Source organism: Malania oleifera, chromosome 4 (assembly GCF_029873635.1).
Source record: "Malania oleifera isolate guangnan ecotype guangnan chromosome 4, ASM2987363v1, whole genome shotgun sequence".
In the NCBI taxonomy this organism is placed as follows: Eukaryota; Viridiplantae; Streptophyta; class Magnoliopsida; order Santalales; family Ximeniaceae; genus Malania; species Malania oleifera.
The window spans coordinates 791,926-810,123 of NC_080420.1; the positions used below are offsets into that span (position 1 = coordinate 791,926).

The window sequence follows — 18,198 nt, forward strand, 5'->3', positions numbered from 1 at the left end:
TAGATTACTCTAGTCATCATGGTGCTGGCGTCAATTGTTCTAGCCGAACAGTTGACTTGGGTGGTAACTGCCCTCATCAATATTGGGCTCTAGTCTTCTTTGAACTTATGGTAGGTGATATATTTGGGGTATATCAGTTGTACCTCCTTCAGTTTTGAATTTTTGAAACTTGTTTCCAAAGTTCGAAAGTTGTTTTTGTTGCTGGTTTTTTTTTTTTTCGAACAGCTCTTCTCGAGACATTTTGGACTACTTGTGGCTTAATAAGTCATGCTCTTCTTTTTTGCCCTTTCTGACCTAATGAGTTGTGCTCATATTTTGGGCCGTTTCTGAGCCTCACGAGCGTTGATCCTCAGTTGGACCGATTCTTCTTTGCCTAATGAGCTGTACTCATTTTTTGGGCAGTTTTCTGGCTTCACAAGCGTTACTCGTCAGTTGAACTAATTCTTCCTTATCTAATGAGTCGTGCTCATTTTTTGGGCAGTCTTCTGATCTCGCGAGCGTTGCTCATCAGTTGGGCCAATTCTTCTTTACCTAATGTGCTGTGCTCATTTTTTGGGTAGTCTCCTGGTCTCACGAGCATTGCTCGTCAGTTGAGCCGATTCTTCCTTGTCTAATGAGCTGTGCTCATTTTGGGGGCTATATCTTTAGTAACATTTTAATAATTTATGATGCCGGGATGGTTGTTCACTTCGACAAGTTCTTGTAGTTTTGATTTTATTGGGGTTAAAGATGTGAGTTCTGGTATTTTCAATATCAGTTAGGATTCAAAATCGGTTCAGGATGGATTTGTTTCAAAAGGTTTGGATGTGTATGCACAAAGTGTTCGATTATTTGTGGCAAGGGAATTGCAGGTGAGCGTGTAGTGTTATAGATTTCGCTGACTATTTTCATGTCGTTTGTGTCATCTTTGAGGTCTATAAACTCAGATTATTCGATTGTATCCCAGTTGATCCGTGAGTCACATGTTGTATTTTTTGGACATGGGGTTGTGAGTGTAGTGGTAGATTGAAGTTTGAGATTGAGATCTGCGAGATGTCTACCATTGACGTCGGTGATTTTGTTGCTGTTTGTTTTGATTATGGTGTGGATTGTTGAGCTGATTGGGCTCCAGGTGCTCGACAGAATGTCACTAAGGAGCTTGGTTTTGCTGTTTGGGGTTTTTCCAATGCAGTTGCTACAAATGTGCAATTTTAGCCTGCGTTGCAATTTCAACTCAAATTTCCAATTACAATTTCAAATTAACTGTTTAGAGCACTGTTCAGCGCACATGAATGTGTAAGAGTCATTATTACCGACCCCATGGTGCATTCGGCCAGTCCATTGGAATTTCAAAGCTTGGCTTTGTTTATTTGAATGGCAGTGCAGCTGTCATAACCCCACTATGCATTTGGTGCATAGGTCATTGTTCACTCAATTAAATAATTTGAACATCCTATTAATTATTATTAGCTAGCCATTAAGGCGGAACTCTTTAAGCGTTGAAACTGTGGCATCTATTTATTTTTTATTTTTTGAATTATTATTGTATGATGAAGAAAAAATCATACCTTGAGAATAGACACGTTGGCTACATAAATCTTGCACATAAAAACATCAAGTGTAGTCGGATTTGCATTAGATCCCGAATTTCCCAATATCGCAAGTTAGGTCCCGGTTATTCGTCCGTCAATTTTCTTACTTGGCTTCTTCAATGCAAGCAATGTGCCATTGATGTGCTTGAACGTAATAAACCTGTACCCTTTACTTTTCCTAGTGACCTTGCCAAGGATCGCGACGTATTCTTCGAGGTCACTGTTGGTGGAGAAGAGATTGCAAAGGTTTTTGATGGTAGTGTCCCATCCAAGGCCGCGAATGAAGAGTTTGCGCTGGGTATGGTCTCGATCAGCGATGGATCAGACGGTGTTGAGTACATCTAGGTGTCAGACGACGACATTTCAGACGATCTCAATCAAGCTAATGCATCGACCTTCAATTATTTGATGTGGTCATGATTAAGGATTGAAAGAGAAAACCTCTCAAGAAGTTCTCACAGACGGCGTCAACTATTGCAACCAAAAATTGAATGACCTTCACGATTCCTGATCATGACCGCCTAAAAAGAGATAAATAAGTAACACTTGGAGGACTCGGGGTGTACTTCGGGGGATCTCTCCAATGTTTAAGTCAGGGATTGACTTGAGAGGTTTTTTATGCAACAGTAAATTAGAGTTTAGAATGAGATACTTTAACATCTTCTCTGAATCCTCATTTATAGCGATGGAGTTTGACCTAAGGGTGATATACCATTTATTGGCGAATTATGGTGCAAGCGTAACTCTGGTCATCATGACACCAACGTCAATTGCTCTGACCAAACAGTTGACTTGGGTGGTAACTGCCTTCATCAATGTTGAGTTCTAGTCTCCTTTGAACTTATGGTAGGTGATATATTTGGAGTATATCAAAATTTTATGACAAATCAAAAATAATTTTATATCTATGATTTTTATCTTAAAGCTTAATTGGAATAATCAGCATGTGTGGTGTAATTGCAATATATATATATATATATATATGGAGAGAGAGAGAGAGAGAGAGAGAGAGAGAGAGAGAGAGAGAGAGAGAGAGAGACCTAAGTCTCATTTGCTTAGTCTTGAGCATGGTTTTTAAACTTGGACCGAACTAGTCAGTTTGACTAGAACTGAATTTGTGTCAAATCAGTACTAATATGGTTGGCTATCATAAAATTAGAGTCAATGGCAAGTCAACCCGCCCATAAGAATAGAATGATTTTGAATTTTGGATGTTAGGCTGTAAACTACCTATCCATTGTCACTTGGTCAAACTTTACGACTACATTTTTTTTCACATAAAAAATAAATATTAAGTAGAGCTCATAACATTTGAAAATATAAATTTCATATCTTAGATTTGTATTTGAATAGATTTATATAAATTTTAATATAATTTTATATAAAATCTTATCCAAATCTAATATAATTTCAAATCCAAAATAAATAATTAATAAACTAAAATCATACTCTTCTTTGCTTTTTAATATTTATTTGGTTAATTACATAAAATAATTATAGTGAGTTCAAAATATATTTTACTATTTAAAAAAACTATAAATTTATCTAAATTATTTTTCATTAATTGTTTTATTATAATTAGTTAATGAATGATTTTGATATATATATATATATATCACTGGGACGATGACCGGTCCGGATTTTAAAAGCACAGTCTCGAGCTCGAGTTTGTTGCATTTATAATTTGGGTTGGGTTGTTAAGAATTAATGGGCTTTAATAACTTCACAGCTCACTTAAAAAAGGCCCATGTCCAGGCTGGGCCCCGGGGCAACCGTGCACGGACTAGCTAGAGAACATTAGTAATTGGCCCAGGCCCAGGCATTGACCGTCTCTTCTGTTCCAAGTCAAAAATCATAAATGTTTTTTTTTTTTCTAATTAACCGATACTTTTACTTGGACAAGTCTTCTTGTTTTTTGAAGATGAAAATATTGTGACCTGCCTATTAATCCATTAATGGTAAAATCTTAAGCTTTAATTATTTTAAATTATTTTAATTATTGACGTATTTATAGAATTCTCTAATTTCATTTGCTAGGATGTAATTTATGATTTTATCTTTTACATGCTTGGCATGTATAAATAGAAGAAGTAAATAAAATTGAATTTATTGCTTGATTTATTATATTTTTCATATAAATTTTCATTTCACTCATTTTTTTTTTTTTCTGTTTCATTTTACAAAGCAATCATAATGTCTGCATCTAAATGCAAATCTTCATTATTCATCATAAATTTCGTATCTTATTTGAATTTGATTGACTACTCCACATAGTTTATTCCACACATTCTTCTCTTTGTTAACTTGAGCTACCATTTGCTTTGTTAAAATTTTTTTCAAAAATGAAGCTAACATTAGTATGTTGCTCTTAACATGTTGACCTGCAAGCTTGGCATTTTTCCATTAATAGCCCTCCAAAAGCGCTAGCCAAAAACTGCATTCTGGCTAAATTCAAAGTTGCATTTGGTTTAACCTCTCTCTCTCTCTCTCTCTGGAGGGGCTTCGTCTGTTAATTTGATTTTCTTGTGGGACAAACAATCTGTTTGGTTCCTTCCCTTTTAATTGCATTTGGAATTAATCGGGGAGCAAAAGCATTTGTGTTGGATTCAACATCGAACCTCTGATTTTGCGCTTCATCGCATATACGTACGTACAATTGGATTCTCAGGTGCACATCGGTTTTTCCAAACCGTCTGCTGTGTTGTTCTTGTTATTCGTCCTTTTTTTGTTTCCTTTTTCTGAACTCGTTAATTGTTGCATGCTTTTTTCTTGAAGAAACATGCAATTCTTACAAGCCTTTCTAGCTAGTTCGAATTTCCCTGTAGAGTTCCATTGTAATTTTCATCCAAACCCAAAAACAGCCAGTTTATATGTATGATTTCTGACATTAATGACGCGATTAAAAGCTTCTACCCAATTTGGTTTCTCATAGCCCAATAAGTTTCCTCAACACCCCACAGCGAACAAGCTCGATCTTTTTCATTGTTTCTTTTGTAAACAACGGGGATCGCGGAGGATAGAAATTGGCAGCAGAGCAAATGTCAAAGAGAAAAAATAAAAAATAAAAAATATTTGATCTAGCAAATGGGATTTACATACTAAAATAACAAATATAACTAGTTAATTGCGATGGAGTTTTAACAAAAAAGTCAATACAATTTTGTATTGATGGCTCCAATTTCAGGCTATCAGACGCGTAGTACTAATTAATTATGTTAATCCTCTGCTTTAATTGTTCATCTTCTTAACGAATAGAAATTGCTCACGGGCCATGAGTTTCGTACAGATTAAAGGTAATTAAAGGAATGGAGGGAACGGGCATCAAAGGGCATCCCGATCAGGGGCCGGGGTCTCCAAGAGCAGAGGTGGGAGAGATTGACACCAGAGCCCCATTCCAATCTGTGAAGGCCGCTGTCAGCTTATTCGGCGCAATGCGGAGGATGAAGCCTCAAACCAAAACGTCAAAATCTTCTGCAGAGGTATGCATATATATGTGATCCAACACTGCTTCAACATTTGCTTTGTTTCAGTTTGTTTTGTAAAATCGTGGTCTAAATCTAAAAACCTGTCTACTCGTCTCGTATATGGTTTGCAACAGAGGGTGCTGGACAAGGAAACCCAGCTCCACCTGGCCGAGAAAAAGCGAACCAAATTGAAGGAACAGCTGAAGAATGCCGAGAATACGAAAGGCAGAGCACATTTCGATCTTGAAAAGGCAAAGAGAACGCTGCAGGATCTAACCAACAAGCTCAAAGCCGTGATGGACTCGAAGAAATCAGCCGTAGAGGCTACCGAAGCAGCGAAGGCTCGGGCTAAACAGCTGGAAGAAGCACATTCCCTGAAACCCCCTGGAAGCAGGAACACATGGAGAGAGGAATTAGATCACGAAAGGGACCAGTACAGAACTGCCAGTAATGAGCTTGCCATTGTGAAGCAGGAGCTCAGGAAAATCCAGCAGGACTTCGATTCGTTCCTCGAAGCCAAAATTGTGGGGTTTCAGCAGGCGGCGGATGCCCAACACGCATTAAAGATTAACAGAAAAAAAATGAGTGAGCTAGCCAAGGACATAGCAGCTATGCAGGAATCCCTAAATCATGTGAAGCTTGCCACTCAACAAGCTAAAGAGGAGCAGGCAAAGATTATGACGGAGAGAAGCGAGCACCAAAAATCCCACAAAGCTGCCATTGAGGAAACTGAGATGAAGTTGGCGTGTTCGAAGAGCGAGTTCGATCCCGAACTTGCCACAGATCTCGAGGAGAAGCTAGTGGAAGCCACCCGGGAGATTGAAATTTTGCAAGAGGAAATAAAAATTGCCAGGGCTTCCAGCCTGGATTCTGTGAGAATCCTAAGTTTGGAGCTCGACGATGCTAAGAAGGTGCTGCAGAAGGTTACGGAAGACGAAAGCTCGCTGCGAGGCGTGGTTGATTGGCTGAAGCAGGAACTGGAGAACGCGAAGAGGGATTGCTTCAAACTAAAGGAAAAGGAAGCAGTGAGAGAGTCAGTGACAGGGAGCTTACACGAGGAGGTTGAGAAGAGCAAGACAGAGCTAGAAACAGCGCTTGCAGAGGAAGACAAAGTAGGAGAGGCTTCCAATGAGATGAGATCAACCCTGCAACAGCTGTCCTCAGAATCTCAAGACACGAGACAAGAAGTGGAGGAAATAAGCAAGAGCATTGAAGACTTGAAGACGGAAGCCGAAAGAATGCGAAACGCAGCGAACGAGGCAGAGGAGAAGCTGCAGGTTGCAGTGGAAGAGGCTCAAGAGGCAAGAGAAGCAGAGGAGGATGCTCTTGATCAGATTAAGATGAAGGTTTTGTACGAAAAAAGTGCTTATGGTGCTCCTACTCCGGTGGATCTCCCAGATGGCGCCGGTGCCATAATCAACCTGTCAGCAGAGGAGTTCGAATCGTTGAGTCGGAAAGCTGAGGAGTCGGAGGAGTTGGCAGACGTGAAAGTGGCGGCCGCCGTGGCTGAGATGGAAGCCATCAAGTCGAGGGAAAGGGAAGCGGCGGAGAAGTTAGAGGGGAGGATGAAGGAGATCGATGATATTAAGAGTGAAACAAAGGAAGCAGTGAAGAAAGCAGAGATGGCAGAGGCGGCAAAGATGGCGGTGGAGGGCGAGCTCAAGAGGCGGCGTCAAGAAGAAGAAGAACAAAAGAAAGCCTTCCACAGTATTACTACTGCCTCCCACGATCTTGAACTTCCGTAAAAGGAAGAATAAATGTGACTATATATGTATACAAACAAATTCAACACAGCAGCCTTAGATTTGAACAGCAAAAATTTACATAGAAAAAGAAGAACCAATGTTTTGTTTTGTTTTACGTTTTTTTTGCATGGGACTAAGATTGGGGGTGCTTGAAAATTAAATTGCAGCTGTGAATGAATGGGTAAGGAAAGAATATGGAACATTATACAGGACTTTTCTAGAATGCCAAACGTGGAGTTTAATCTGTATTTTGAGGTCATGCACCAACTAAATACATTTGGAAATAAAATATACTAAATCAATGAATAAAATTTTAATTTTATAACTTATAAATATTTATTCTTTCTTAAAATTTAATCATATTAAAATAAATTTTAATTTTTAATAGTAATTTGATATAGAGAGAAAATGTGATGAAAAATAAATTTTTTCCTTTTTTTTTTAGTCAAATAAAATTCTTAATATATATAGACCCTAAATTTTATTTGAGAATTCAAAGGCGACATATGTTAAATGCTTTTAATTAATAGTTGCAAAATCTTAAATCAAGGAAAAACTTGAGTTTCCATCTACCAATTGAATTTCATACAAAGATTACAAGATTGCCAAAATATCTCATTAAAACTCACCTTTAAGTTCTTATCAGGGAGAAAAATCAAGTTTAATTAGTTAGTGAAAATCACAAATATTAGTTAGAGAAGAACAAACTGGGGTTTTGCTTTTCAAGGGCACAACACAAAATTATGAAAATTAATATTATTGGAAATAAGAAATTAGAAGCCATATGTTGAAGTTTCAACCATGTTTAGTTGGAATTCTAAACTCTAAATTCTAAGAGTTAAACATCTTCAACTCAATTTCCAAGAGGGACGGTGTCTCTCACAATCTTTTAATCCACATGATTTAATGAACATGTAATCCAAATAGTGTGTCTCAATAAATTATGTGGGCCCTATCATCTAGGATCCAATATTGTTTGGAGTATTAAGGATCGGATGGGAAAACCAGACTGTCTTATTTATATTGGGGCCCCTGTCATGTAGGATCCAATAATAGAAATCTCCCTAAAGGACTTTTTTATTTCTAGCAAAGCCTCTCTTCTTGTTAGAAGAGATTTATTATAAAAAGGAAAAGAAATGAATTATCTAAAGAAATAGACACAAAATTTGACTTAAAACAAAAGAGATCAAATCAAAGTTATAAAGTACTTATATCGCACTACAATTAATTCAGGTTGTATTTGAAAGTATGAATTTCAAGTTTTATGCTTAAATTTGTATGAATTTAAACATAACTCAAAGTAATTTTGTAACGCATTGTTAAAAAACATTAAAATCCAAAGGTTCAAAATTCTAAGTTTCAAACATAGGGCAAGTAGATGTACTTGGAAAAAAGAAATCATTGTTGCTTGCATATAGAGTTCCAAGATTATGTTACATGCAACAAAAAGATGGAAACTTCATGCATACTGTGGCAACATGGTAGGAGTTGGGGGTGGTTCCCACTCAATGCTCGCTCATTTTAGTCCCTCTTTGTTGCTTAGACCGACCACGAGAGGGCTCCTTACTACATGTGCCCCATTTGACCATATAACCATTCCAAACTTATAACAGTTGCCGCCATCATCATCCTCATCTTCTTTCTCCTTCCTCTCAAGAGTCACCGTGAATGTTTTCTTTTCATTCACCTTCTCAAACTTCAACCACTCTGGTTCAACCCTAACTAATATTCCGACAGGTTCTTGGATGCGAGCGACGTATATGGTGCTACCTGAAGCTCCCACATTTGTGACTGTTCGATACATCTTAATCTTACCAAAGAGATTGGGGACGATCATTGAGGGGTAGTTCAAATCCATGATGGTGGGGGCATTTAGCGGGCATTCGTATGGCTTATTGTTTTCATTTGCAAATCTCGAAAGTTTGGTTGCATCGTAACCAATGGCACAAAGAAAGTTCAAGTAATCAAGGGTACTTACATCATATACCAAGCCAGGGTTGACTGCATGGTTGGGTCGAATTAGCCCTGCCCTATAGCTACTAGGGTTTTCCACTGCCAAGGACTCGTTCACCGTTAGCTCTCTCATATTAGCCCTTGTTTTGGCTGAAATAAATGCATATGTTAATCACAACATCACATAATTGAATGCTAATTAATTAAATGGTTAAAGTATTAAAAAAAACGATAAAAAATAAGAAGAAGAAAAAGACTCAGGCAAGATACAGAGAGCGCTATGTAATTAAGAGTTACAATTAATATGCCAATGTCATTGCACTTCGTATGCACCATAGTGTGTGTCTATGTATGCAAATCCCACTTGCAGCAATGACATAGGATTGTGTTTTGAAAATACTGCACATGTTGCCAACATAAATAGGGGGCGTAAAGATTCATGTTCTTGGACCCTCAATGCTTCTCAGGCCTTTATAGTGTCTAGCCTCTACAATCATCTCGCTAGTGGAAGCAATTGCAATAATATAAGAATCCCATACAATTAGTTGTGGAATTCTTTCATTCCATCAAAGGCGAGTGTTTTTTGTTGGCTAGCAATTAACAACAAAATTCTTACATTGGACAATCTGTTAAAAAAGGAGGTTGGAGGATGGCCTCTATGTGTCTTCTGTGTGAGATAAAAAGTGAAGGAGTTGATCACATTTTCATGCATTGTCATTTTAGCAAGAAGATTTAGGCTATTGTGTGTCAGAGAACGTGTAATCACATGGTCAAGCCAAATATGCTAAAATCATTGTTCTTAACATGAAATATTTCAAAGCTCAAAGCGTCTCTTAGAAAGATGAAAGCAGTCATTCTGACAATCAGTTGTTGGGAAATTTGGAAGGAGAGGAACGGAAGAATTTTCAAGGAAAACTTTTCCATAGCCGCAAAGGTGTATGACAAATGTTTATTAAATCTGTACCTTTGGACTAGGTCCAATTCTCTCCCGTCTTATTTGGACTAGGAAGAGTTTTCTTGTATTTTCTATGATTTGGGAGGGTGATTAAGCTCATCCCTTCTCCTATTTGTACTTTTCTTTCGTTCGGGAGGATTGAAATTTCTTGTTTGTTACTCCTTTAATAAATTTATATTTTTTTTTTTAAAAAAAAAAGACTGCACATGTTGCTCCTGTCATATTTAAATCTTTTCTCAATAGAAGAAAACAAAGCAAGAAAACTAAGAAATCGAAATAATAAGAAAGGTAGGGAGCCAACCAGTGGTCATAATTGCAGATCGAATGATAGCGGGGCTCCAACTAGGGTGGATGGCTTTCAGAAGAGCTGCAATGCCGAGAACATAAGAGCACGACGCTGAAGTTCCAAAATCAAAACTAAACGTGACACGATGCTCATATGATGGAAGAAAAGAAGGCCCTCTGCCTAGAGCTTTTGAGTATGCAGCCAAAATAGACATCCCAGATGCAGCAATGTCAGGCTGAAAATCAAAATTTGTTAGCCATAATTATAATTAAGAAAGGCAACATACATGCATAAATACACGCATATATACATATATACACACATATATGTAAATATGTACCTCTATATATATATATATATATATATATATATGTTAGATGTGTAATTTTATGTAACTAAGAGTGAACTTTGATATTTAATTAGAGAAAAAAAAAGAAAAGAAAAGAGAGAGAGCCTACATAAAATGACGATTATCATGTGTATTTTCAGAGTTGAGCACTCTTATCTTATTTAATCAAGCACCTAAGATGGGTTGGGTTTGTAATTTATGCCACTATTGAACTCCAATGTTTAATTAATTGGAAGAACAAAAAAGAGAACCTACATAGGACGAAGGGTATCATATATTTCTAGAATTAAGCATTCCTACCATATTTAAGTAAGTACTTAAAAAGAATTCGGGTTCGTAAGCACGTACTTTGAGGATCTCTTGAGTGACTTTATTAGGTCCAACTGATGAGAAAAAAGGTACCACTGGTGCTAGTTTTATACCCAATTCTGTTGCTCCAATAATGTAAGCCTCTGGTGATCTAGAGTTAAGAGGCATAGAATAATCAAGCCTAATCAAACATAAAAATGATTGGTAAAATTGAAAAAAAAAAAAAAAGACTTAAGTGCATTTGGTGCACATTATAGAAAACAAATTTCATGCACCTTGATTATCATCATTGGTAAACATATTAAATATTAAACTACCTATATATTTAGATCCATTCATAATTATTTTAATAACTTACTTTGAATCATTGATGTATGATAAAATGGCAAGCCCATCACTTGCAGAGACTTGTGAAGTAGGTATAATATGGGATCGAGGAGAGATGTTTTCAGTGGTCTTCTTATTGTAGAGGATCATCCCAATACCCCCAGCCTGAGCGACTACAAAGCCCTTATAAATTCTAGAAAATCCACCACGATGACAACACACTATCTTCCCTGACACTTGAGTTGGGTCAAGTGATCCAAAAGCACAACGTAGCCTACCAAATTGAAGGGCAAGAGAAAGAGTAAGGGCATGCACACATAATGTAATGAGCTAGCATTGCCATTTGCCACCTTGTTCTTTACTTCTTCTTTAGTAACTTTTGGTTGTTAACACCCATTATATATATAATGACTAATAAGTTGCATCTCATCAATATTTAAGGACAAAGATTTTTAAATATATTGTCAGTGATTGAGATTATGTTATTAATTACTTCTTCATAAGGTGCCTAATATTCTTTTCAAACTCCTCAAGTGGTCTAAGTTATTTTGGGATTGTGTCTTGAACTAGATGATTTTCTTAGTTCATTTCAAAAGAGAAATGAAAGTCATATATTAGCTTAGTCTGAAATCTAAGAAGAAATTAAATTGTTGTCGGGATTCTATACACATAAATATTGTATGAAGAAATTTGGAAAAAATCAATAAGAATGATACTAGTCTACACTTACGCTTGCTCGATTGAAGCATTGGCAGCTTTAGCATCCGCGGAATGTATTAAAGGATAAAAAGTTTTGGTTGGGAGAGTATTGGTAATGTAGCTCGACCCCTGAAATCAAAACTCAAAAGCAAGAAAGCTCGTAAGTGCTATAGTGATGTTCTTGAAATCACTTAGTTGAACTCAATTCGTTTAAAAATCCAATAATACTACATGGAATGAATGGTATTATAAAGTGAATTCTTTTGCTTTTTTTAGTCGAGTTTTTTCCCATTTTAACTTTTTCTTTTTTAAATATATTAAATAATACCTTTTTCGGGAAAATATTTCTCGGTATAACCCTGACGTAATCTCGCTACTTGGAGTAGCAAGATTTAAGCAAATCTCGCTATTTGAAGTAGCGAGATTTGCCACGTGTCATTTCCATAAAAAATACATTATTTTAAAAAATAATAAATGGGAAAATAAATCATTTTCCGGGTTACTCCGGGAAATATTTTCTCAGAAAAGGTATTATTTAATATATTTAAAAAAGAAAAGGATAAAATGGGAAAAAACTCTTTTTTAGTCACTCATTTTTGTTATATATGTTATCCCTTATTTAAAAGAACATTTGAAAAGAAATTTATAAATTTGAGGAGGGGGAAGTTTGGAATTAGTCATCTCAATTCTCATAGTTTCTCACCAAATCCAGCCATTTTAAACACATTTCCCACAATACACATCCCTTTTTCATTTGATCCAAATGGAGAATTACAAATGATAGTCATTGGCATATTCTTGCATTGCAAGCACTGTTTTAGGGTTTGGAGCATGAGAAATATAGAAAACAACAAAAACTACACCTACTACAAAATCTAATATTTTCGAGCCTTCCTAGATTCTAAAAGATGATTCAGTAATGTATATAATATTAACATAAGAGTGGAGCAAAGAAAAGGGTAATGACTAAAGTGAGCATGGCGAATAAGAAGAGTGGAGCACATACCATGAATCGCTCGTTATTGCCGAGGACGACGTAAGAAGGAAAATCCCTATCAATGTTGGTGGCTTCAACAGTGAGCATCCATGGTGCCATGTTTGTAACAGTGTTAGGATTGGGTCCATCGTTGCCTGCGGAGGAAACCACTAAAATCCCATTTTGGATGGCATGAAATGAGCCGATGGCTATAGAATTTGAAAAGTAATCGAAGGAAGGGGCGCCGATGGAGATAGAGAGGACATCAACACCATCGTGAATGGCGGCGTCAAAGGCAGCCAAAATATCAGCATCGAAACATCCATCGAGCCAGCAAACCTTATAGGCAGCGAGTCGGGCAAGGGGAGCGCCGCTATTAGCGATCCCTGGGCTGGACCCGAAAGGGGTTGCAGCAAAGCGACCAGCGGCATTGGAGAGCATGTGGGTGCCGTGGCCATCAGTATCGCGAGGGGTGAGTTGAGAGGAGTTCAGCGAGCCCACTACAGCTTCAAATCCTTTGTTGAAGTACCTCGCTCCAATAAGCTTCCTACACGTGTAACATAGATACCCCAAGAAAAGGCCCAATTAAGTCCTAAATTAATTGAATAATTACTTAATCAAGCAAATTAGACCCATAATGTTGTGTTACTCGTATTTTGTAAAGCCGTTTTGATTATGATGAGGTTTTAAGGATTCACATTAATATATTTAATGATTTAAAAAAATATTTGTATTGAAGAAAATATAAAAGTCAACACACAGCCCGCAGCTAGATGGTTAATTTATGAATTAATCAATACAAATATTAAGTAAATATAAAAATATAAGTAAATTGCTATGTAAGTTAAGCAAATCAAAAGAGAAATTGAAGATTTTTTTTTGTTGTGGGAGATGGGAAACCTGTTGCACTGAATTCCAGAGTCTGCATCACATAATCCTTTCCACTTGAATGGCACAGGTGCAATGCCTTGGTCGTTGAAGCTCTCCAGCTCTGGCCAAACACCTAAATTTCAAGTTGATACCCTTTATTAATTGTGATGAAGGTAAAACCAACAGCGCTATTTTTTTTCTTTTTTGACCCGAAAATTTTGGCCATCATTGTGTCGCTTTAGAACTTCAGACACAATGGTACGACACCAAATCCAAAGGAGTGAAAGTCATTCGCCCATTTATACATTCCTGGTAATTCACCGAGATAAACTCTAAAGGAAAAATCGAACCCATGGTCTTTGGGTCACTAAAGTCGCAAGTTACCCTTATCACTTGAGCCAACTCGGCTGGGCAAAAAATAATAGAGCTATTAAAATTGGAAGACAAAATTTATATAAATATATATGTATATTGATAAGTATAATGGAAGACTTTTGCTTATTGATTTTCATGCAAATATTTTTTCTGCCCTAATTTATTAAGAGCATAACTAGCACTAAAAAAATCTCAAAAATTTTATTTTTGAAGTGATTATGAGTTCTCATTATAGCTTAAGTGTACAATTACCATTAAATAATTAAAAAATATATGTATTTTTTTCATAATAAATAATATCTAGCCCACAAATGGGCCTACTAATCAATAAGGTGCAGAGGCTTTAACTTAATTTCTACCTTCCAATTCATAAACAACATTAAATTATTTTAGATGACAGCTTCACCTGAAAAAAAATTAACGAGTACAAGTTCTTAATTTTAATAATTAAAAGTATAGAGGCTAAAATATATTTTAGTTATCAGTATAAGGACTATCTTATAATTTCATTCAATGGGTAACATCAATGAATTACCTCTAATTTCTTAACAATTATTTCTAAGCATCTAACTACAAAATTAACAAATAAATAAATAAGTAAAGAAACTGCGCATATATCCAACAGTTGGTAATTAATTTAGTTAACGAAGGAGGAACATTGAGTTAATTACCTGTGTCAAGGTTTCCAATGATAACATCTTCTCCGAAATTGGCCTTGCGCCAAGTCGAATCCTCAAGAATCTCGTCATTGCTTCTCTCTAATCCCAAAGATTCCGACGACCCTGACCTGTCTAGATCCCTTTTCTCATTTTCAAAAATAGATACGACCTGTGGATGCTCTGCACCCATGCGTACAATATTACTCGCAAGCAAATGGATTAAGACAAAATTATAAAGAACATCAATTGATTATTGGGAGGAAGATAATTTGATTAATATATATATATATATATATATACACACACACACACACAGAGACAAAAATACATAAATAGATAGTTGAGTACCAGAAACAGCAGCCACTTCTTGGTTGTCAAGGATCGCAGCAAAGCCATTGATATGATTTGTATAAGAGTAAAAGATTGCCTCTCTTGCCTTCTCCTTGCTACACATTCATATTAACTTTAATTACAAAAAATAAATAAAAGAATTAAATTAATCGTTAGTTTTTTCTTAGTTGGAGTACATATATATACATAATCATCAAAACCTACAAACATGCATAATTAATTAATTTAAGTAAATAATTAAGTAAAATTACCTTCCCAAGAAAGAACCCAAAAGCTGGTAGTGTGAATCAGTGATTGAATGGGCATCCAATTTAGAAGCCCCTTTCTCAACGCCCCAGTGTTGTCCCAAGTACACTACATACGACTGCAGTCACTTCCCCACCGACAGCATATATTAATTGATCATCACACAAGTGCACAATTAATATTTAAACAGAAAGCAGATAAATTAAATAGAGAGAGGGAGAGAGAGTTGAGAAATTAATAAGTGCTTGCCCTTTTATCATCAGCTGCTTCTAGCTGCAGGAATGGTGTGTGGAAGGCTGAGAAGATGAGGGACAACAATAGCAGAGACAAAGAGTTAGCCCTCATAATTAAACTAAAACTGAATTAATCCCCAGCTGTAAGTGCAACTCCTCTGCTCTCTCCCATACCTATCTATCTTAATTTCTCTCTTCTCCCCCAGCCCCAGCCCCTTTAAAGGGATTTAATTTACTTTCTTTATCGCAGTTATAAATATAATAATTATTTATTTAGTGATAAAAGTTATAATTCATATTTATTTCATCAAGCCGAATAATACGGATCTAATTCAAACTGATTGGTATGTATGTATGTATGTATACATCCTACAACTTAATTACTAGTTGTCTGCAGAGTAAATAAATCAATAGTGAAGATCTTTAACTGAGGGAGTAATTAAGCAAGTATGATGCAGGTTGCTGGCATTTACGAAGAATCATACAAATCAACATAAATCAATAAAGAGAAAACAACAAAGATATGCAAGGGAACAATCTTGGATGAAGTTCCTAAATACTTATCATTATGCTCCCCTAATAATAGCAAATCATGTGCATTCAAATGGTACAACTCATAAAAAGTAGTCAAAACTTAAAGCAACAAAAATTACATAGAAAATTAATGTACAAATTAGACTCTCTCTCTCTCTCTCTCTATGCTAAAAGATATATATATATATATATATATATATATATATAATTAGACCCGAATAAAAATGATATTTAAAATAATAAAGAGAAAGGGTAATTATCAGAGGCCTCGTCGACGAACACATGAGATTTGTCGACGAGGACATAAGAGGGCCTCGTTGACGAAGCCAAATTTCGTCGACGAGAAAATACTGAGAGAGGTTTTTGAGCAGACTGAATTTCGTCGACGAGGAGTGGGTTTTGTCGACGAAATTATTGAAGGACTCGTCGACGAAATGACGTAGCTCGTCGACAAATCCAGTCTTATAAATATCAAAAACTCGGATTTTACTTCAAAATTAAGGAATCTCTCTCCTCCCTTTGGCCCACTCTCCTTCTTTCTTCGATTTCGGGCTGAATTTACGCCGATTCGAAAATTTGAAGCCACCACGACGTTCCTGGGGAAGTTTTCTCCAAATCTGCCAGAGCAGATCGTTGGTAAAAGTAAGTTGGAAATTAGCCCTAAGTTGAGGTAAGACTTTTTAAGCCAAATTTGGTATTGCTGTAGTTATAGGAAATGATATACACGTGAAAATACTGAAGTTTAATACTAGGAGTTTTTATTTTTAAGGTGTTGATCAGGAAACCCTACGGGTGTTAGACTAGGATATTTTAGAAGTTTTCTCAGTAGCCAGGTAAGAGAATAAATTAAAACAATTATTTTTCATACAAATTATTATTATGTATGAGTAAATCTATTTTCAGGAAAGCATGTATATTATATGTATATTATAAAGAAAATGCACATTTGGGAAAATGCTGCTATTATGATTGAAATGTATATATATGTAGGAGATGCCAGAAATTACGATTTTTAGAATGCAATGTATGGTTTTATATAGCAAATGTGTGGCATGAATATTATTTTACGTGGACAAATATCATGATATGACACTGATACGAATGAAATATGTTTTAAGAAATTATGAAAGAATACAGTACATTATGATGTTGAAAATACATGATAAATTGATTTATTTTCAGAATGATACATATATATATATATATATATATATATGAAATGTTCAGTACGAGACCGTAATTATGAAATGTTCGGCACGAGACCGTAATTACGAAATGTTCGGCACGGGGCCGTAATTATGTAATTATGAAAGATGCTATATTATCATGTATTATATGTTATCAGAACCCGGATGTTAGTTTAGTTCAGTTTCAGGAGCTCGGTACCGTAGTTATATGTTCAGACTTGTACTACCCACCCCACGAGGGAGGTGGGAGATGGATAGTCGATGTGGCTTTCAGTGTAGAGTTGTAGACGTCCACCTTGCAGTCCGGACCAGGGTGTGGCGGGCCCATCGTACTTACAAACATTTTTGAATCGGCAGTGGTCGGCTAACCATTGTTGGGTCCCGCCTTTGGACTGCACAACCCTTCATGGGGGGTAATACATGACATCAACTAACTATTTATCCTGGGTATGTTTTCAGTATTATCAGATATAACATACGATTTATGAATGATATGAGTTACTATAAAATATGGAAGTATATGATGATTCAGTATGTTATGACGAATATTTACAGATGTATGAAATGTATTGTATATGTATAACTGCATTATATATTCATGTTGTCACACAACTGTATTTAGTTTATTCTCCTTTATTGAGATGTGTCTCACCCCCGAACTTAATTAATTTTTCAGGAGACCCTGAGAGACTGGTGGGTCGTGGCCGCCGTTGAGTGAGTTAAGCTTCCCTGCTAGAAGGGTAAGCTTTGATCTATGATCAGGGAATTTTTGTTGTGTGATCTTAGGTCTATTTTGATGTTTTGGAGATTGTATTCAAATTTTTTATTTTGGGAATGTAGTAGACTTTGGATATTATATAATTAATGGTTTGATGGATGTAATTTATTTTTACTACTGCTTAGGTTTCCGCTATTTATGTCAGGCTATCCTCGCTACCCACGGGTTCGGGTTGATGTTATTATTATTTATGTTTATTATGTGATAAGATAAGTAGGTCGTTACAGTTTGGTATCAGAGCCTAGGATTCTAGGTTCTGTAGACTTTAGAGTGCAGCAGTAATAATACCAGAGTATAGGATAAGGGGATTTGAGGTTTGGTTTTATAGTCT

The 18,198-nt window shown here is 36.1% G+C and overlaps 2 protein-coding genes across 2 annotated transcripts; one reads left to right on the plus strand and one right to left on the minus strand.

Moving 5' to 3' along the window:
• The first annotated feature begins 4,708 nt into the window (after positions 1–4,708).
• On the plus strand, positions 4,709–7,097 carry LOC131153433 (WEB family protein At1g12150). Its single transcript, XM_058105726.1, has 2 exons — positions 4,709–5,050; positions 5,170–7,097. The coding sequence occupies exons 1-2, from the start codon at positions 4,877–4,879 to the stop codon at positions 6,778–6,780; spliced, it is 1,785 nt and encodes a 594-aa protein (XP_057961709.1). The 5' UTR covers positions 4,709–4,876; the 3' UTR covers positions 6,781–7,097.
• A 1,040-nt stretch (positions 7,098–8,137) lies between these two features.
• Positions 8,138–15,480, minus strand: LOC131152901 (subtilisin-like protease SBT5.3). Its single transcript, XM_058104851.1, has 11 exons — positions 15,385–15,480; positions 15,141–15,253; positions 14,887–14,984; positions 14,551–14,718; positions 13,535–13,637; positions 12,665–13,181; positions 11,690–11,787; positions 10,991–11,233; positions 10,672–10,783; positions 9,990–10,209; positions 8,138–8,883 (listed from the first exon to the last, which is right to left on the minus strand). The coding sequence occupies exons 1-11, from the start codon at positions 15,478–15,480 to the stop codon at positions 8,297–8,299; spliced, it is 2,355 nt and encodes a 784-aa protein (XP_057960834.1). The 3' UTR covers positions 8,138–8,296.
• Between the last annotated feature and the right edge of the window lie 2,718 nt (positions 15,481–18,198).